Raw genomic sequence first — 22,369 nt, forward strand, 5'->3', positions numbered from 1 at the left:
CTGGTGCAGTCTTGGAAGGTTATACCTTTCTAAGAATTTGTCCATTTCTTCCAGGTTGTCCATTTTATTGGCATGTAGTTGCTTGTAGTAGTCTCTTATGATCCTTTGTATTTCTGCAGTGTCCTTTATAATTTCTCCTTTTTCATTTCAAATTTTATTGATTTGAATCCTCTCCCCTTTTTTCTTGATGTGTCTGGCTAAAGGCTTATCAATTTTGTTTATCTTTTCAAAGAACCAGCTTTTAGTTTCATTGATTTTTGCTATTGCTTTCTTCATTTCTATTTCATTTATTTCTGCTTTGATTTTTATGTTTTCTTTCCTTCTACTAACTTTGGGTTTTGTTTGTTCTTCTTTCTCTAGTTGCTTTAGGTGTAAGGTTAGGTTGTTTATTTGAGATTTTTCTTGTTTCTTGAGGTAGGATTAAATTGCTATAATCTTCCCTCTCAGAACTGCTTTTGCTGCATCACATATGTTTTGGGTTGTTGTGTTTTTGTTGTCATTTGTTTCTATGTATTTTTTTGATTTCCTCTTTGATTTCTTCAGTGATCTCTTGGTTATTTAGTAGCATATTGTTTAGCCTCCATGTATTTATGTTTTTTACAGTTTTTTTTTCCTGTAATTGATTTCTAATCTCATAGTGTTTGTTGTTGTCAGAAAAGATGTTTGATATGATTTCAATTTTCTTAAATTTACTGAGGCTTGATTGTGACCCAGGATGTAATCTGTCCTAGAGAATGTTTCATGTCCACTTGAGAAGAAAGTGTATTCTAATGCTTTTGGATGGAATGTCCTATAAATATCAATTAAGTCTATCTGGTCTAATGTGTCTTTTAAGGCTTGTGTTTCCTTATTAATTTTCTGTCTGAATGATCTATCCATTGGTGTAAAGTGGAGTGTTAAAGTCTCCCACTATTATTGTGTTACTGTTGATTTCCCCTTTTATGGCTGTCAGCATTTGCCTTATGTATTGAGGCTCTCCGCTGTTGGGTGCATAAATATTTACAATTGTTTTGTTTTTCTTGGACTGATCCTTTGATCATTATGTAGTGTCCTTTCTTGCCTCTTCTAATGGTTATTTTAAAGTCTGTCTTGTCTGATATGAGTATTGCTAGTCCAACTTTCTTTTGATTCCCATTTGCATGGAAAATCTTTTTCCATCCCCTCACTTTCAGTCTGTATGTGTTCCTAGGTCTGAAGTGGACAGAATATATATGAGTCTTGTTTTTGTATCTATTCAGTTAGTCTGTGTCTTTTGGCTGGAGCATTTAATCCACCTACATTTAAGGTAACTATCAATATGTATGTTCCTATAACCATTTTCTTAATTGTTTTGGGCTTGTTTTTGTAGATCTTTTTCATCTCTTGTGTTTCCCACCTAGAGAAGTTCCTTTAGGATTTGTTTTAAAGCTGGTTTTGTGGTGATGAATTCTCTTAGCTTTTGCTTGTCTGTAATGCTTTTGATTTCTCCATCCAATCGGAATGAGATCCTTGCTGGGTAATCTTGGTTGTAGCTTTTTCCCTTTCATCACTTTAAATATGTCCTGCCACTCCCTTCTGGCTTGCAGAGTTTCTGCTGAAAAGTCAGCTGATAACCTTTTGGGGATTCCTTTGTATGTTATTTGTGCCTTTTCCCTTGCAGCTTTTAATATTTTTTCTTTGTATTTAATTTTTGTTAGTTTGATTAACATGTGTCTCAGCATGTTTCTCCTTGGGTTTATCCTGTATGGGACTGTCTGTGTTTCCTGGACTTGATTGACTACTTCCTTTCCCATGTTAGGGAAATTTTCAACCATAATCTCTTCAAATATTTTCTCAGGCACATTCCCTTTCTCTTCTTCTTCTGGGACCCCTATAATTCAAATGTTGGTGCATTTCACGTTGTCCCAGAGCTGAGACTGTCCTCATTTCTTTTTATTCTTTTTTCTTTTTTTGCTCCACAGTTTTTTCCACCATTATATCTTCCAGCTCACTTATTGGTTCTTCTTTCTCAGTTATTCTGCTATTGTTTCCTTCTAGTGTATTTTTCATTTCAGTTATTGTGATGTTCATCACTGTTTGTTTGTTCTTTAGTTCTTCTAGGTCCTTGTTAAACATTTCTTGTATCTTCTCGAGCAGTGCCTCCATGCTATTTCCGAGATCTTGGATCATCTTTACTATCATTACTCTGAATTCTTTTTCAGGTAGATTGCCTATTTCCTCTTCATTTATTTGACCTTGTGGGATTTTACCTTGCTCCTTCATCTGGAACATATTTCTCTGTTGTCTCATTTTGTCTAACCTACTGTGTTTATGTTCTCCTTTCTGCAGGCTGCTGAGTCATGGTTCCTCTTGCTTCTGTTGTCTGCCCCCTGGTGAGTGAGGTTGGTTCAGGGGCTTGTGTAGGCTTCCTGGTGTGAGGGACTTGTGCCCTTGCTCTGGTGGGTGGAGCTGAGTCTTTTCCCTCTGATGGGCAGGGCCACGTCAGGTGGTGTGATTTCGGGTGTCAGTGAGCTTAGTACGACTTTAGGCAGCCTGTCTGCTGATGGGTGGGGCTGTGTTCCTGTCTTGCTTGTTGTTTGGCCTGAGGCGTCCAGCACTGGAGTTTGCAGGCAGTTGGGTGGAGTTGGTTCTTGATGTCGAGATGAGGACCTCCAGGAGACCTCACGTTGATTAATATTCCCTGGGACCTGAAGTTCTCTGTTAGTCCAGTGGCTTGGACCTGACACTCCCACCACAGACACTCAGGCAGAAAGAAAAAAAAAAAAAGCAACAAACAGAAAAGAGCAGAACAATAACGAAGAATAAAAAGTAAAATAAAATTAGAAAAATAAAAAATGTTAGGAAAAATAACAATAAAAATGGAACAACAACAAAACAAAACAGAGCCACAACAGCAAAAAAATTAAAAAGAAAATAAAGAAAATTTTAAAATAAAAAATAAATAAATTAAAAGATAAGAATAAAAAAAGAAAAAATAATAAAAGATAAAAAAATTTAAAACTCCCTGGTGCCTCCTGTATCAGTGTCCTTGCCCCCACAGTGAGCTACAGCCAACCAACCCCTGACTCCTCAGTAGGCCTCCAAGACCTCTAGGTGGGTCTCTGGACCCGCTGTGTCAGCCCCACCTCTGCATGTGTTTCTCTCACCAGCGTCTATTCCTGAAGTTGGACTGGAGCACATGTGCCTGTGCAGGACAGCTGGGATGCAGGCCTCCACAGGCATGCCTGCAGGGGCTGGTGCAGCTGGACTAGGACTTGGAGGGGGACAGCCTTCAGCCTGCAGGGACCCACATGGCCAGAGACCCTGTCAGGGGCATCACTCGGGCTGCCAGTTCCCACAAAGCCAGAGGAGGCTTTGGTGGGGCTGGGGCTCAGGCCCAGGATCCACTCTGCCAGAAGAGGCTGTGTCAGGGTGGTGTGTGGGCTCTTGGGACCTGCACAGCCCACAGCAGCTTTGTGGGGGCTGGTACTCAGGTCCACCAGGACCCATGTGGCTGGAGGAGGCCCCAGCTGGTGCAGGGTTCAGGCCTGGGACCCACGCAGCTGGAGGGGACCTGGGGGGCGGGGTTCCAGCCAGAAGAGGCCTTGTGGGGGTGGGGCTCAGACCTGGGATTCATGTGGCTGGAAGTGGCCTTAGTGGGGCAGGGGGCGGGGGGGTGTGTTCAGGCCCTGGACTCCATCAGGCTCACCAGGGCCCGAGTGGGCAGGGGAGATGCTGGCTGCATCCTCTCAGATCCCCCAGTCCCCCAAAGATCCCTCTCCATCCCCGCTGATACCCCATTATGAGTGGGCCCCTCCGATCATGGGAACTTCTCCTCTCCCCCAGCGCCACCTCAGGGGTGCAGGTCCTGTCCTGCCTCCACTTTTCTTCCCCTCCTCCTTCTCTCCCACATCCTACCTGGTCACACATGGATTCCTCCCATCCCCTAGGATGTCCGAGGTCCCCCACCAGCACCTAGTAGGTGCTCTACTTGTGAGGAGACACGAACTCCACATCCTCTTACTCCACCATTTTGACTGCGCCCCTGCATTCTGTAATAACATTAAATGTAATAACTTTAAAACTTCAACTTTTATAATCTATAAAAATATTGCATCACAATTTCTGTACACCTGAAACTAGTATTTATAATATTGTTAATCAACTATACTTCAATTAAAAAAATTTTTTAAAGAAACATATAAACCAAACTTTGTTTTCAGTGATGGTATAATCAGCAGAGAGGAACTATTTCAAGTAACACAAAAACGTAGTAATTTGGAACTCTGCATCCTGTGCCCCAAGGACAAGAAGAACTGTAAAAACAATGAAAGTTTTCTGATTGGTGTCATTGCCATACTGAGGTCATTCTTTGCATATTCTAAGTCAAATGAGTAATTATGTTAGTGTCATTGAAACCTGAGATTTCTGGCAAAGTTGAAAGAAGATGTTGATATGAGATGATTAGAGTAAAAACCTTATAGCTCAAGATTTGAACTGGAAGTATAATTATAATTGCCTGATGTATTTTATCCTTAGGGGGAAAAAACCCCTCTTATCTCTGTCTCCTAAAAGGACCAAGAAACTGACGAATCCCATAACATGACTAATGAGAATTGTGGCCTCTAGATAACATTTCCCACTAAAGGAACCAAGAATCTTTGGAGGAATGCCTGGTTCGAGGCCGGAAGCAGGAAATGTGAAAGATGAACCTGGAACATCTTTCCATACAGAATAGAAGGAGGCTACCAAACACTATTGGGATTGTGCCAAAAATACACAGGGACCAGTTTGACTAAAGCTCCCACTGGCCAAAGATGGGGTAACTTGAACCTCAGTAATGGTAGTAAAACAATGGATGAAATTCACTAAATATGTTCAAATCCATATGATTTTGATACAGGGGAAAATAGTCTATGTGGTAACCATTAGAGACACAAGGAAATTAACTCAATATTCTGAAAACTGATAAATATTTTTAAAAGAATGCTTATCACTTTGAAATATATACTGAAATATTTACAGATTAAATGATGTGATGTCTGGACTTTGCTTTTAAATAACCTAGGGTGTGCACAACATGTGGGATAGTTGAAACAAGATTAGCTATGTAATGGTAATCAAAGCTTGGTGATGGGTGAATTGAGTTCATTCAGTTGTTCTCTGGACTTCAGTATACGTTGGAAACATTTCAAAATACAAAGTCAAAAAATGAAAAGATTAAAAGTGAGAGAATATACACAACACATATAACTGATAAAAGGTAAGTATCCTGAGTATGTAAAGAATTACGTATCAGTCAGAAAAGGACAAAATCCTCAATAGGCATAAAATCATAAGAGGAATCTGAAATATAATTGAAACCACAATGAAATATTATTATATCCACCAGACTGCCAAAAATTAAAAATCAGACAAAAACAAGCATAGGCTAAGTTGTGGAACAATGAAAAATACTCACAAAGTGCTCGTGGGAGAGTAAATGGGAACAAACACTTTGAACAGAGTTAAGCATACCTAGTAAGTCAAACATGTGCATGCTCTATCACCTAACAATTCCAACCCTCAAGTTTATACTCCAGAGAAGCTCTTGTACTCCAGCAACTACCAGAATGTTCAGAGCAGAATGATTTGTACAGGTGGGGGGAACGTGGAAGAAAACTAGAAACAACTCAAAGACACTTGCAGAGAAGAATGAATAAATATATTTTGGAATATTCACACAATACAATATCATACTACAGGGAGAACAAATTAACTACAGCTATTACAACTGCATGCATTAGCATGAATTAATCTCAAAAACATAGTGACCAAAGAATTCAAGTTGCAGAAGAAATCATACAAAATGAATTCATTTATGTATTATTTTTGAGATAATTCATATACCATAAAATTCACCCCTTTAAAGTGAATTCAGAGGTTTTAGAATATTCAGTGTAGTGCAGTCATCACCACTACCTAATCTCAGGACATTTATATCAGCCCCAAAAGAAACTATACCCATTAGAAGTCACTCTTCATTGGAGAAATATTTATTCAAATCCTTTAACCATTTCTAGATTGGGTTGTCTTTTCACTGTTGAGTTGTAAGAGTTCTTTATATATGCTTGAGACTAGACTCATACATGATTTGCAAATATTGGGTTGTCTTTTTTTTCCCTTTGAAGCACAGAAGTTTTTAATTTTTTAAAATTTATTTTATTTATTTATTTTTGGCTGCGTTGGGTCTTCTTTGCTGCTCACGGGCTTTCTCTAGCTGTGGCGAGCAGGGGCTACTCTTTGTTGCGGTGCGCAGCCTTCTCATTGTGGTGGCTTCTCTCGTTGTGGAGCTCGAGCTCTAGGCACGTGGGCTTCAGTAGTTGTGGGGGGCGGGCTCAATAGTTGTGGCTCGCAGGCTCTAGAGCACAGGTTCAGTAGTTGTGGCACACAGGCTTAGTTGCTCCGCAGCATGTGGGATCTTCCCAGACCAGGGCTCAAACCCGTGTTCCCTGCATTGGCAGACGGATTCTTAACCTCTGTGCCACCAGGGAAGCCCAAAATTTTTTAATTTTGATAAAGTCCAGGTAATCTATTTTTATCTTTGGTTGCTTGTGTTTTAAAAGGTGTCTTATCTAAGTTAATTATTGCCTAATCTAAGGTCATGAAGATTTTTACCTGTCTTTTCCCAAGGGTTTTTGTAGTTTTAGCTTTTACATTTAGATTTTTTGATTCATTTTGAGTTAACTGTATATGGTGTGTGGTAGAGGTTCAACTTCATTCTTTTACTTGTACATATTCAGTGGTCTAGCACCATTTGCTGGAGACACAACTCTTTTCCCTATTGAGGTGTCTTGGCACCTTTGTTCAAAATCAATTGAACAACGTAAGAGTTTATTTCTAGGCTCTCAATTCAATTCCATTGATCTATATGCTTTCCTTATGCCAATACCACACTGTGTTGATTACTGTAGCTTTGTAATAAGTTTTGAAATCAGGACGTTTGAGTCTTCCAAATTTGTTCTTTTTCAAGATTAGCTGTTGGGGTCCCTTAGGTTTCTGTATGAATTTTTAAGATCAGTTTGTAAATTTCTGCAACAAACAAAAAGCCAATGGGATTTTGTTAGGGATTGCATTGACTCTGTAGATCAATTTTGGGAGTATTGCCATCCTAACAGTATCAAGTTTTTCAATCCATAAAAATGAAATGTCTTTCCATTTACTTAGGTCTTTTTTCAATGTTTTCAGTGTACAAGTCTTGCATTTCTTTTGTTAAACTTATTCCTAAGTATTTTATTGCTTAACGCTATTGTAAATGAAATTGTTTTCTTAATTTGGAATTGTTCATGGCTAGTGAGTAGAAATACAATTGATTTTTGTATACTGATCTTATTATCCTGTAATCTTGCTGAACTTACCTGTTAACTGTAACAGCTTCTAAGATTTTCTATGTACATTATGTCACCTCCAAATATAGTTTTACTTTTTCCTCTCCAATCAATTTCACTGTTATCTGATTCATCAGCATACAATTGTTCATGGTATTCCATAATAATCCTTTTTGTTCTGTAGGGTTGGTAGTAATGTATCCTTTTCATTTCTGATTTTAGTAAATTGAGTGTTTTTTTCTGTACAGTATGGTTAAAGGCCCATCAATTTTGCTGATCTTTCCAAAGAACAAATGCCATATGGTTTTACAAACAATAAAAAATGCCTTTTATTTCACTTTCTTGCCTAATTTCCCTGGCTAGAACATCTAGTAGAATGTTGAATATAAGTCGTAAGAGTGGACATTTTTTTTTTTCTTTCTTCCTGATCTTAGGGGGAAAGTCTTCAGTCTTTCACCATTAAGTAGGATGTTAGCTGTGGGTTCTTTGTAAATGCCTTATCAGGTTGAGGAAGTTCTCTTCCATTCCTAGTTTGGCAAGTGGGTTTTTGTTATTTTTAAATGATGTGTTGTAGAATTTTGTCAAATACCTTTTCCTTGCCTAATCTGATAATCCTGTCATTTTGTCCTTTAAACTATTGATATAGTGTATTACATTAATTGGGGATATTAAGCCAAGCTTGCATTCCTGGGATAAGTCCCACTTGGTCATAGTGTCTGATCCTTTAACATTTTGCTGGATTGTTTTGCTAGTTTCTTAAGAATTTTGCATCTATATTCATAAGTGATGTTAGTGTGTGGTTTTCTTTCCTTATGATAGCTTTGTCTGGTTTTGATATTAGGGTAATACTGGCCTCATAGAATGAGTTAAGAAGTGTTCCTTCTTCAGGTTTTTGGAAGTTTGTGAAGAATTGATATTCTTCTTAGAATTCCACCAGTGAAGCCATCTGGGCCTGAGCTTTTCTTTCCATAGTTTTTTTCATTACTAATTCAACCTCTTTACTTGTTTTAAGTTTATGCAATTTTTTCTATTTCTTCTTGAGTCAGTTTTGGTAGTATGTGTCTTTCTAGGTATTTGTCTATGTTATTTAATTCATTAGCATAGTATTTCATAATAACACTTCTTCTGTAAAGTTAGTAGTAATGTCCCCCTTTAATTCCTGATTTTAGTAATTTGAGTGTTCTTTGATCAATTTTGCTGATCTTTCCAAAGAACTAACTCTTGTTTTGCTCCTTTCTCAATTGTGTTCCTGTTCTCCACTTCATTATTTTCTTTCTTCTGGTTGCTTTGGGTTTACTTTGCTCTTTGTTTTCCAGTGTCTTAAATTGGAAGGTTAGGTTGTTCTTGTTTTAATAAATCTATGTATTTATAGCTATAAATTTCCCTTTAAGCAGTTTTTGCTGCATCCCACCAGGTTTGGTATGCCTTTTCATTTATTTCAAAGTATTTTCTAATTTCTCTTTTGAGTTTTTAGACCCATTGGTTTTAGGAGTGTATTGTTTAATTTCCACATATTTCCAAAGTTCTCAACTTTACATCTAACTTCATTATGATTGGAGAATACACTCTATATGATTTTAGTTCTTTTAAATTTTGAAGCTTGTTTTATGATGTAGCCTATGGAATACTGAATAATGTCCCATGTGCACTTGAGAAGAATGTGTATTCTGGTGTTGTTACGTGGAGTGCTCTACACATATCTGTTAGGTCTAGTTGCCTTATAGTGTTGTTCAAGTCTCTTATTTTGTTGATCTGCCCAGTTGTTCTATCTACTGAGAGCAGGGTATTAGTGTCCAACTGTCATTGTTGAATTGTCCATCATTCCCTTCCAGTTAGTTTTTGTTTCATGTAGCTTGGGGTTGCTTATCATTGGTGTTGCTCATCATTACAGACTGCCCCCTTTTATTTCTAATAACATATTTTGTTTTCAAGTCTATTTTATTAGTATAGCCACTCCAACTTTCTGATAGTTTATTCACATCCTTTTCCATCCTTTTACTTTCACTACTTGTATCTTTAAATCTAAAGTGTCTCCTGTACACAGCATATAGTTGGATCATGTTTATTTTTATCCAGTCTGATCCCTTATTTTTTGACTGGATTAATCCATTCACATTTAATGTTATTATTGGACTTTTGCCTACCATTTAACTTCTTTGTTTCAGTGTCTCACGTCTTTTTTGTTCCTTTATTCCTTATTTACTTTTTTGCATTAACTATTTTCTAGTGTAACATTTTCTTTCATAATTTTTGCAATTTCATAATTGAGTTCATAGTTGAAAAAGTAGACTCAAATATCCAAATTGCTCCAAATATACTTCTTTTCCCATAACTGAATCAACTACTCAAAAAATCATTAAAACATTTTTTGGATCCATATCAACAAAATGTTTTTATATGAACCTATTTAACATTTTAGCAAAAGGTTATCAATTTCTCTCCAAGTTAAGAACTTTTCTGCTCAAGTACTAATTCTTGTGTCAACTCTAGATTAAATCAAATTCAAAGGGAGGGGTATTTGCATAATTTCAAAAGCAACTCTAAGCTTATTCAGTGTCAACTAAGTGTTTTTCAAATTTTCCTGGTAGCTTTTGCAGCAAATTTACAAAATGCTAATTACAATGAAAATTTATGATGTCAGAAACTATGCAAAATCAGCATTTCTTGATCCGCATCATGATGCTTCAATTTCAACATAAACTTTTGTACCTGTGAAGGTCACAAATAAGCTTTTCCTTTCCTTGGAGTTTTAATTTTGGTTTACTCATATACAGTGTGGTATCAGCAAGAAAGTGTGTATTACACTGACATGTTTTGCTCTTGATTACTGAATACTTGGCATTCCTTTTGTTGCAAGAAAATCTGAAACTGGAATAGAAATGTAAACCATTGTTAAAAATTCTTAATAATTCAACCAATGAGCATTAGTAAGGAAGACAAGATTGTTAAATTGTCTTTTATCACAAACTGGTTATGGTTCCTGGATTTGAACCTATATATACTGATCAATTTTAACAATGGTGACACTTTTCAGAGTCTGTTTCAGAAAACTTATTTGCAATAAGCATCTAGGTGAAACAAAACAGTAAGGGAAATCCAGGCTCATTAAAAAATTCCAAGAGATCCAGATTTTTGCCCTAACATAGTAGAAGCACTTTCTGTAGTGATAGTAATTTTTTCTTTGTATCTAGCAAAATTCTTCTGCAGATGTCAAAGATGCAAAAACATGCCACAAGTGATTTTTTTTTAGGCTGAGAATTCATATTTTTTTGTAAAATTGGAACTCCTTTAATACAAAGCATACAAAGTATTAACTGGGCAGTGTCTTTTACATCACAGCTCATCTAAAGATAACATAGTTTGTTTTTCAATTTTGAATCAACTAATCTTTAGTACTATTAGAAAGGTCTTATATTCTATAGGTAATTGCTGGCTTAACAGAAGATATTTTTGTAAAACACTTTCTTTTCCTCATAATTTTCTAACAAAATTTCCATAATAGAAACCATAAATCCAACAGAAAAATTGTTTTCTGTGCATGAATACAAGCTCTTTTATAGCTGGCCAAGTATATAAGCTCTTATCCTGTTATAAACTGTTTAAAAACTTTCTGTTGGACTTTTAATTCTGATTTCAGGTGATTAATTTCATCTATTCTTTTTTGACTGTTGAAACATTAAATTCAATATGCATTTGAAGAAAATGTATCTTAATATTGTTCACATAATTTTTTTTACACGAAGTTTTTCTTCTGCTCTGGTGCAGCATATTGCAATAATCATTCATCATAAAATTCATGATATTATCTTCCAGTCTTTTCCAGTTGTGGTACTAGCTCAGTTCTATATCAGTAGAACTGATTTTAAATTTAATAATTTGTTCATATTTTTTGAACTAGAAAACATAATTTAATTATATTAAAATGAATATAGGTATCTCAATTTAATTACTAATTGTGACTTACATAGGCACAGTAACTCATGCTGTTTGAATAAAATATTCAAATGAACACATTACTTTGGTTAGTAAATCATTGTTAGAATGGAACCAATTCTTTGACATCAACTGATGTGTTTATGCATAATACAAACAAGCAATACACTGGTTCCTTATCTTACACAATGCAACAGATAAAGGGAAATATGGTCCTATCAAAATTAATAGTTTCATTTAACAAAAACCATTTTACAGTTCCATTCACACTAGCCATATTTCAAGTGCTCAAAAGCTATGTGGTTAGAGGGTACCATATTGAACAACACAGTCTAATTCATTGCATGAGGGGAAACTTAAGTGGGTTTAGAATTGCTGGATTCCTTCCATTTATGTACTTCTCTATTGAAGCATCTTCTAATGAATAATCTTACCTAGTGATCTCTGACAGGCAGTCTTTTTACACATAAGGCATTTTCAAGAATACAAAAAAGCCTAAAGGAAACAGGCTGAAATAATCAAATTAGCATCAAGTGCTTTTATTATTTTCCAGAATTACTTAACTGTCTTAGTAGGGGCACATTGGATCTCTCTTGCAGACTAAAATCTGAATGAATTATAATGGGAAATGAAGTCAAATGCAGTTTGAGAAACAAATTTGTTTGACTAAATGTTTTGGTGAGGTCAGTAAAGGAAAAACAAGGCCCTTGGTGATAAAGACATGAGATGTTGAGTCAGGATTTGCCTAATGGAAATAATGAATGAATGAACAAAACTCACTTACCTGTCTTTTCTCCCATGAATGAGGCAGGAATCAAGGTTTTTATTGATTCTATTTCCTAAATGTGTCAAGTTTCCCTTCATTTCTACTCTTACTGCTCTGCAAGCTGTCCTCAGCTTATCATCTGTCAACTGGACCACATCAGAAACCAGCTAACTAGTCACTGTTTTAATCCACTCTCCACAACACTGCTAGAATGACCTTTCTAAACACAAACTGGGTCATGCTACTCCCATTTAAAACCCTGTGTGGTTCTTTACCACCACCTACAGGATGAAGTTCATACTTCAGTACATGGTTCAAAGTTCAAAGGTGCCCACTGTGTTCCAGACACTCCACTAGTGCACTTCCCACTGAAAGACCTTCATCATGTTCAAAATCCATTCCATTCATAGCTATACACATTTCACAAAGGCACTTAATACAGCTCCTATTACTCATCCAGTAAACAAGTTCTTAGTCCTTCAAAACCAGTTCTACAGTCACCTGGAAGGCTTTATAGACCCATGTAGACAGAGATTTGCTCCCTCCATACCTGGTGTATCTTTAGCACATTATAACACTAGATTATAATGACCAATGAACAACCTGAAGTCAGAGAACGTCTGATAAATCTCTATTTCCAATCTAAACATCGTATCTGACAAGAAGAAATTCTAAATAAGTACTGATCAGTATGGTGACTAGGAAAAGTAGATTAAGGACAACTCTGATTCATCGCAATGGACTAATTACATATAGTCCTCCCACTCATCAGGTCTGTTCAAAGTCACCACTAGCAAGCATCTTGTTAATGGGGAGGGGAGATGGTAACTCCCTATATAAAGCTCAGAATGTGAGCATATACCCCTCACACCTACATCATTGCTCTGAGAAGCAGCCACCTGCATCAGTATGAATATTAAAAGGAAAGCAAGTCCTGCATTTTGCAGCTTTCTTCTGCCTGAATTTGATCACACCAGCGTCCCTTTTCAATGTCTTTCATGGATCAGGCTTTCAAGAATTACACAAAGCTTGGAAAAAAATAGCACTAGCAGGACTGCCATGAAGGGGAGATACTGAAATCACCAGGGCTATAGGGTTGGCAGTCAAAAGTCATTAATAAATTAATGAAGCAGTCATGCTGAGTTGGCTCTCTGGGACCCCACAGCTTAAATTCACTTTGCTAGTAAGCCTGAAAAGTATCTGGCAGTAGGAGCTCTTGAGACCACCACCTCTAGTAGTCAGTCACATTGGTGTAGTGAACAAAGTTTCTCACAATGGGCCCAAAATAATTTAATAGCTTTTGAGTAGATTAGAGTGAACAGAAGTGTGCAGTTCAAAGAAAATGAGAAAATGGACATCTCCCTACTCATTTGATTTATTAAACTGTCAATGTTGCTAAAGTAACTGTAGAAACTGGTCTTCAAGTCACCTGGTAATCCAGCAGTCTTCTCAATTCCTAGCTATAGACTAGTTGGTTAGACTCATTTGAGGAACAATCTATTTAGAACATTTTTTATTATTTGGAGCAAATTATTAACTTACAGAAATAGCCTAAAATTCTTGTAAAATTCTAGTAAAAACTATCTTCTATAGGATTCTTATAATATATAACCTGTATATTAAAATTGCCTTTAAAGTATTTATGAAAGCTTATTTTAAACTCAATTTAAATTTGAATACATAAATAATACTCAAAGAAGGGAATTCTCAATATATATAAAATTGTTACCTAAAACCTAAAAACTTTATTGCATATATTTCAGTTCATGTTTCCTTAGACACTTGTTCCTCTACAGAACATTAACTAGAATTTATAAATATGGGCATATTTCATTAATTTCTACAACATTTTTTTGGCAATCATAAGGAAGAACAAGACTTCTGTTATAGAGATAAAATTATATATTAAGGATTAGGTAGAAAATGCCTACTTTAAAAACTGGACATCTCAGCAAACATTCATTTTATCTAATTGCGCTGTGATTTTAAAGGATTTTTTTCCCAGCATCTATATAAAAATTTACATTTATTTGTTAAAGAAGTAGTTTCTAAAAATGGACTCAATGCTCTGAAGAGTTGGGAAGTCAGACAATTTTAAAGTTTATATATACAACAAACTATACATGTAACAATTAAAACATTTAATGAATTAATATAACCCCACCAATACAATGTTTGCTACTGTATTAAAAGCATTTATTCAAAATATGTCAACCTCCTTCCAAAGGATGAAAGACACATGAGCCCATTTCTTATACTATGAGGTATATGGTAACAAAAACAAAATTCCTAAATACAAAAGGATCATCAGTTGCCTAAATATAAAATTGAACTTTGGCAAACATATGAGTGTTATGCAGAATAACACAGCCAATAAGGAGATCCTTAAGTTTGCACCATCTCCCTATATCATGGCACTGTCCCCATTCACTCTTCCCTTTCAAAGGGTGAGTTATAACCCTGTCCCAGATGACTCAGAATTTTAAATAGGTGGTCTGCTGATTAACACATATTTTCTCAAACCTCAATACTACAGCTATACAAATTACACTTTAAAAATATTTGAAACAGATAATTGAATTTATTGGTTGACTATGAGTAGGAAAATACATCGGTAAAGAAAAGAGACCCTGTATATAAATATAATACTAGCTAGTTACAATTTGACCAAGAAGGTTCCACTGAAAAGAAGAGTAAAAGCCCTTGTTACCACCAGTCCATAGGTCATATTCAGTTTCCCACTACCCTTATCAAAGAGCTGCCTAGGCAAATGGGACATTCTTTGAGCTTAGTGCAGATAATGTGCTGGGTTTTGTTACATGAATGGTAAACAAAACTTAGTCCAGTGCATTACACAATTTAATGTACTGTAAATAAAGACTAGATATTCTATTTTAAACACTACTTCAACATACTGGTTACTAAAATTTATGTAACCAAAAAGAAGAGCAAAGTGAACATCTCAAAATACTGTTTACAAGTAGGGGAGAAACACTTGCTAAAGGTTTTCTTTGAATTATCTGCAGCATTTGTACCGGGTATTCTTATTGGTTCATTAAAAGAGCAAATTGCTATAACTGTTTTGCTTAGGTTGGCTTTTATACTTATATAGCATGACCCCAAAACCTTAAAAGTCACTATGGAAACTAATTCCATAAGTTTAAATAGTAAAAAGTGGAATACTAAAATTGGAATTTATTATTGAAAACCAGAAATCTTTTAAGAGCTTTGAAATTTTAATTTCAACATTTAGAAGTGCATTCCACCCAATTTAATAATGTCCTTAGGTTTCCAAGTGCTAACTCAAAATAAGTTTTCCTGGCTGTCACCAAATCAAGTAAAAATAAAAGCACATTTCTTGGAGATGTTCCCTGCCTATCTTCTAGGACTATTAAAGTTGCAATCAACAATTTATTTCTACAACTTTAGTTTAAATTATGCCATAAATTAATTTTGATGAACATTGTTTAAATTCTTAAAGCATAAATAATTATCACTAATACAGTAAACTGTACTTCAAGAGATTTACAAGGAACTGATCGCCTCCAAATTTCTGATCATTAAAAACAGAAAATATACCCCAAATTTTCTGTAAAACATTCATAAAATGGATTTATCCAGAAAGAATACTGAAATTACATTATGGCAACACCACATTAAATGTATTTGTTACAGAATTTTTGAAGAAAACCTATACTGTGAAAACATACTAGTTTTTATTGCATTTTAGGGAGTATGGATTATTGGAAATTATTCAGGACACAGAAAATATTTAAAACACAACTGCTTGCTTAACAGTCTATTTTGGTGTGACCATTTATTCCCTATAGACTTAAAATATTTTTCTCTCTTTTAAAGGTTACAATTGTAAATCTACACTCTTGGTTCAATTTATCACTATCTAATAAGGTGGAGAAGCTGTTCAAACTGACCCACAGAAGGTAGTCTGCCACAGAATGCAGTCTGCCTAGAAGAGGCAAGAACAAATATTTTCAAGACGTAACAGGCCATTATATCTTACTATGCTGCCACCAAATTCAAATATTTTGTAGACAATAACAAACACAGATGAAAACATTTTGTGTAAAGCTCAAACCTTTAGCATCTAACAAGTGCACTCTAGTTCCAGCATCTATGAAAAGAATATATCCTCCATAAACAGAGTAAGTGCTTCTCCCCTTCCCCTTCCATAAAGCTCTCTGGACCTGTTATTACATAATGCAGATCATAGGAAAAGCAGTTTCCTTCATCTCATCAGTCCAACCAGCTCCAGTTTGCCCTTGCTGGAAATTGTCATGATGCACATTACCAACACAGTGTTTAGGATAAATGAGTAAACACACCTTTTATTCACACTTTACAAACAAAACAAAAAACCCAAAAAGAAACCCCATAAAAGTTATGCATTGGTTCTATATCAGTAATACCAACTTTCCAATGTACTGACTATAGACTGGATGTGTTCGGTGCCAGCACAACTTAAAACAAAAAGCAAAAAATAAAAAACCATCACAACAAAATGTTAAAAAAAAAAAAAAAAAAAAAAAAAAACTTCAAAGGAAAAACCAGGTCCCAGACAAAGATTCAAGATCAAAACCTTTTGGAGAATTTTTTCTTTTTTTTAAAGAAAAAGAAAAAAAAAAAAAAAAAAGAATCATTTACTTAAACAGTATGTGATTTTATTTTCTCTTAAAAACAGAATAAGCACATTTAAGTGCTAAACATTTTCATAAAATTTTAAGTCATTATCCAAAATGACTCACTCTCTGTATAAAAACTGTTATTAACATTCAACAATTTCTTTTCTTAATGCTCACATACATGGTGTCCTTTTGCTCCCCTGCCTGCAGTTGAAACAAAAGCAGTTAGATCAAGTTCCCTGTGAATTCATTTGATTTTTTTGAGAGAATGAATGAATGAGAACAGAACATATAGGAGTTAACTTTGCAAAGTTAAAGCTGGCTTTAATCTCTACTAACAGCACTATGGGCAAAATACAAGGTATAATATAACTTTTATCTTGGTTGACATGTTAAAATGACTTAGTCACTTTTAAAATGATCTGAAGTATTGTCTTAGGGACCTGTTTTGAAAGTACATCTCATTTATTTTATACTGCTTCATAAACGGAAAATTACTTTTTTTTTTAAAGGAATGATTTCTAAAAAACAAGGAAACTAAGGAATACATGGAAAACAAAAAGAATTCACATGATAGTAGTACTCTGGGTGATGAACAGCACTGTGCAATGACACCAAGAAGCAGTGCTTGGGTCTGGTGAGTAAAGACCCAGGGACCCACCCTATGAACATGTTCCAAAATGTGATATTCAATGCTTCACAATGGAAAAAAAGCCACAGCCCATACAAAAGCATTTTCATAAAACTCTGACAAATGTTAAACAGTATTTAAAAATATAAAAGAGGATGCACAGATTTTCTCTGCATGCACAGGCAGTGCTTGGTGAGAACAAATTCAGGCAGGCACAGTGGAGATAGGACAGGAAATGTCTCAAAAAGGAGTTAAGAAGCTGTCCCTAAGCAGCTGTAATTCTGTAACTTAAAAAAGCTGAGGATTTAAAAATATCAGAATGTACATATATCAACCATTACATTCAGTCCATAATGCCTACAGATCATTCACTGCTCAGCTTATCTGTCCTGGTAGATAGTTTTTTGTAAAAACCCAGGAATTCATGGGTAAGTTGCCTCTGGTCCAAGAAAATGTCCTAAACTTTAAACAGATTTAGATTTAAAGAGCAATGTTCTCAATTTAAAAACAAAGTAGTACAAAAGGGCTAACAAAACCCTAACAGTGCAAATCATCAGCAGAGAAAGTCTGTTGCAACTTCTTTTACAAGCTGGCCTTTATAACACATGAAACAGGTAAAAAAAACTTAGCCTTAGATTACAATACAATCATTTCCAAATCTGATTTTTTTAGTACAAAATTTCATAAATCAGGTCTTCTATGGATCATATACAATCATAAAGGCTAAATTTAAATTCTATATTTTACAAACAAGTCTGAAAAAGGAGGGAGTAAAGTATGGAAGAATGATCTCTGGATGTTATTACTGGCCTCAAAAAAGTAGTGCTACAGATTTCTGTGCAAAGAGAATATGCTGTTCAAACATTTTCCTATTTCAAGGCATGAAAATATTATATTGGATAGAAGAAACAGGAAAATTACTTGTAACAAATTAAAGATAGGTGCAAACACACCAGTCCCTGTCTAACAGTATATAAAGCATATCGGGCTCAGAATTTGTCTGTTTGCTAGCACCTGGCTTTCATACTATATCCTTATCAAATAATCAGATTGAAAACTCAAATTATCATAAAGAAAAAAAAAAATCCCTAGTGGCCATACCTCACTCCCCTATATTCAGATTTTTTACGAGTTTATGAGTGAAACTGAGGTCATCCTCTGAAGGTACTTGACTACCTCCTGCCAGGAAGGTGAATGCCGTTAACTTGGGGCAGGAAAGGCAGTAAGAGCTCCAGTTGTGCAAAAAGTGAGAAGTGGTCAGAGGGGATGAGTGGGTGTGGGCAGCCGCTGATATTGTTCTCAACTAGCCAATGGTGGTCCAGAGGTCCCAGGATGCCTAAAGTGTTCAGCTGAGGTTTAGAATAGAAGATGTAGTCAATTATACCCTGAAAAACAGAAGGTAAAAAGAAAAAAAAGACAAGGCCCCACATAAGATAACACTTGAATACTGAGAACTTTCAAGACATATCCTTAGAGTCAAACAAAGAAACTTATTACCCTGTAGGAAAACGCAATACTACCTAAACCAAATGGCATCCCCAAATGTGAGAATGAAGAAAGTTTAGGGATGATAATCATTCTTCCTCCTATCTGGATCTTTTCAAAATCTTTAACAAGACCTAAAGAATCCTTCATGACAGGGCCTCTGCTTCTCTTTCCTAACTTAATTTGTGACACTTTTCCTTGCTCACTACTCCATTGCCATACTAGCCCTTTTTGGGGAGTAGGGAGGTATGTGTGAAGTAGGGTACATTCCTTGTAGGCACCAAGCTCTTTCCTGCCCCAGGGCCTCCACACATGTCTGGAACACTATCTTCTACTTGTCAACTGGCTAACTCCTTCTCAACCTTCAAGTGCCAAGTTTAATCACTTTCCCAAGGCCTTCCTGAATCCTGCCCTCACCCACTTAATAGTTCCTACCACCTCTGATTCTTTTCCCTTGCTAACGCACACCCCAAGGTGTAACTATATACTCATTTGTGTGGTTGAGACCTATCTCTCCCACCAGATCATGATTCCACGAGGGCCAGGCTGTCTCTGCTCTTAACACCCTCAACAGTACCCTGGCACAGCATCTGGCACACAGCTAGGTTACTCCTGGTTTGCTCCTTTCCTCCCTATAACTGCCTCCCTATAACTTCAGACTCTCCTTTACATGCTCTTGGCCAAGAGCATTTAAGCATGTTCAAGAGTCTTCTTCCTAACTTTCTATCAGGAGCAGGAACAAGAGGAAAAAAAAAAATCCCTAATCTCTCCCACCTTTTAATTATCACCCTCACCTCCTCTTCAATCAACCTGCTTGAAATAAGAATCTAAAAGTTGGTTTTTCCTACAGCATTGCTCAGTTATTCTCCAACTCATCATATTCTAGTTTCTCTGACTAGCTCTCCAGCGAAACAACTCTTATCAATATCTTTCTGAAGCTTAACACTCACACCTCTTTCCCTAGAAAGGCTTTCTTTCCTTGGCATTTAAGTTCCTATACTGTCCTGGTTTTCCACCTCTCTGGTTACTGTCATTTGCATGTTAGTTTTCCCCAGTCTACTCCAGTCTCTCTTCAACTCTACACACTCATCTGTTCCCAGGGTTAAATCATTATCTACAGTACTGTGGATCCTCCAAAGCCAAATAAAAAAAAATTGTCAGTTTTCAACAGTTTCTCAAAGGAGTCTAAACAACCTCCCCTCTAAAATTAAGAACCAGTTAACACAAGTATTTACACTATTCTAATAGACAATCTAACCCGAATGATTATTTTCTCAGCAGGTTAGAAATGGAAAACTAGGATTTTAGAGAGCATAAATGCAAAAGGTAGCTAAAAAGGACAGTTGAACTCAAGTCCTAAACAACCACAGATAATAAAAATGAGAATTACTAAGGAAAAGGCTCCATGTTGTAACAAGGCATATAAATAATATATATACTAGAAATTTAAAAATGGCTAATAATAAACGACATTTGGGTTCTCAAGCAGTACAGTTTCAGTTAAACTGAAATAGAGATGGAACACCTCATCTCAAATGACAGCAAATTAAATATGATGGTCCTGCATATCCAGCTGTTAGTAATGAGCCTATATAAAAAAAAAAATTGTCCCAAAAAGGTGACAGTTAACTCAGGATTTACTATCATTATTTCATCTGATTTCTCACCTTGGAAATGATTCTAATAGGTATCTATAAAGTAGGGATGGGACTCTAATCACATGGAATTCTACATTAAGAGTAATAAAAGAATGCTGCTGTCAACTAATTCGAGATGGCTTAATCCCATTCTGAGCATTAACATTTAAAGCCATCATAAAGTTACAATACACTTTAAAAAAATGAAGGCTTTAAAAGTTTATTATCTCTGAACTCACCTTAAAATCAAACGTGTAATTCGTGTAAGGCATCAGGCCACTCTCATAGGCACTCTTCAACTTGAAACCATGAGTGATCCTTCCATTGGTTGTCCCATTTTTCCCATTACAGCTGAATTTTGTAAGACTTTCATTATATCTCAGTTCCTTAAAGTCTTTATGATTTGTTTCTACTCCACCAGTGCTCAAATATTCCACAACACCTATAATGAAAATAAATGTACTTTTTGCACTGTCAAGTATAATACACAGTGTACAACACATAACTAAAAACATAATTCTGTAGTAAAGTTTTAAATCATATAGTCCCACTTTCTAAAATGTTTCACTGTTTTTCACATTTGCCAAAACTTGTATAAACCCATTTTTACATGGTTTTAATCACAGTATACTGAATATTCTATACTGTATCACATGAACTTATGTTCATATGTCTTCTCAATTATTTTTTTTTAATGATTGCATAATACAACTGGGCTGATGTATAGTATTTAAGCTAGTTCCTTATTTTTTTTAACTCATGTTATTTCTACCTTAAAATACAAAATGAATACTATAATCAACATCTTAGTATGTAGGTTTCTGCTATGCTTAGTATAAAATACCAAGATTAGGATTCATTGTGCCTAAATATACATTGGGTTGGCCAAAAAGTTCTTTCAGTGTTTTCTGTAAGATGGCTCCAGTAGCACTTAACTTCATTCGAAACGATTTTGTTAGATTGTATGTGACAGCTGTCATATCAGCGTGCATTTAAAAAAAAACTTCTCAAAATTGGTGAATTTTTGTGTAGCCATTTTAATATTGAAGATGGAAGAAAAAAAGCAACATTTTCAGCATATTATGCCTTATTATTTCAAAAAAGGTAAAAATGCAACTGAAACGCAAAAAAATGATTTGTGCAGTGTATGGAGAACGTGCTGTGATTGACTGAACGTGTCAAAAGTGGTTTGCAAAGTTTCGTGCTGCAGATTTCTCACTGGATAATGCTCCACAGTCGGGTAGATCGGTTGAAGTTGATAGCGATCAAATAGAGGCATTAACTGAGAACAATCAACATTGTACCATGAGGGAGACAGCCAACATACTCAAAATATCCAAATCAAGCGTTGAAAATCATCTGCACCAGCTTGGTTATGTTAATCGCTTTGATTTTTGGGCTCCACATAAGTGAAAAAAACCTTCTTGACCAATTTCCACGAGTGATTCTCTACCGAAATATAATGAAAATGTTCCGTTTTTGAAACAAATTGTGACGGCTGATGAAAAGTGGATACTGTACAACCATGTGGAATGGAAAAGATCATGGGGCAAGCAAAATGAACCACCACCAACCACACCAAAGGCCGGTCTTCATTCAAAGAAGATGATATTGTATATATGGTGGGACTGGAAGGAAGTCCTCTATTATAAGCTCCTTCCGGAAAACCAAACGATTAAATTCCAACAAGTACTGTTCCCAATCAGACCAACTGAAAGCAGCACTCGACAAAAAGCGTCTGGAATTAGTCAACAGAAAACGCATAATCTTCCATCAGGATAATGCAAGACTGCATGTTTCTTTGATGACCAGGCAAAAACTGTTACAGCTTGGCTGGGAAGTTCTGATTCATCGGCCGTATTCACTAGACATTGCACCTTTGGATTTCCATTGATTTCAGTCTTTACAAAATTCTCTTAATGGAAAAAATTTCAATTCCCTGGAAGACTGTA

At 35.7% G+C, this 22,369-nt stretch overlaps 1 protein-coding gene across 7 annotated transcripts in view; it reads right to left on the reverse strand.

The window, feature by feature from the left end:
* Positions 1 to 6,151: 6,151 nt before the first annotated feature.
* Positions 6,152 to 22,369, reverse strand: part of CNOT6 (CCR4-NOT transcription complex subunit 6) — a 75,172-nt gene continuing 58,954 nt past the window's right edge. For 6 of the 7 annotated variants that reach the window (XM_082379338.1, XM_082379337.1, XM_082379335.1 and 3 more), the window contains 2 exons: positions 20,657 to 20,859; positions 6,152 to 18,680 (listed from right to left, as the gene is read on the reverse strand). In XM_082379338.1, coding sequence (XP_082235464.1) covers positions 18,468 to 18,680; positions 20,657 to 20,859 — 416 coding nt within the window. In that variant the 3' untranslated portion in view covers positions 6,152 to 18,467. The remainder of the gene's footprint in view (positions 18,681 to 20,656; positions 20,860 to 22,369) is intronic. The other variant, XM_082379336.1, reaches the window with a different exon arrangement.

Source organism: Balaenoptera borealis (assembly GCF_965194805.1).
Source record: "Balaenoptera borealis genome assembly, chromosome: 2".
In the NCBI taxonomy this organism is placed as follows: Eukaryota; Metazoa; Chordata; class Mammalia; order Artiodactyla; family Balaenopteridae; genus Balaenoptera; species Balaenoptera borealis.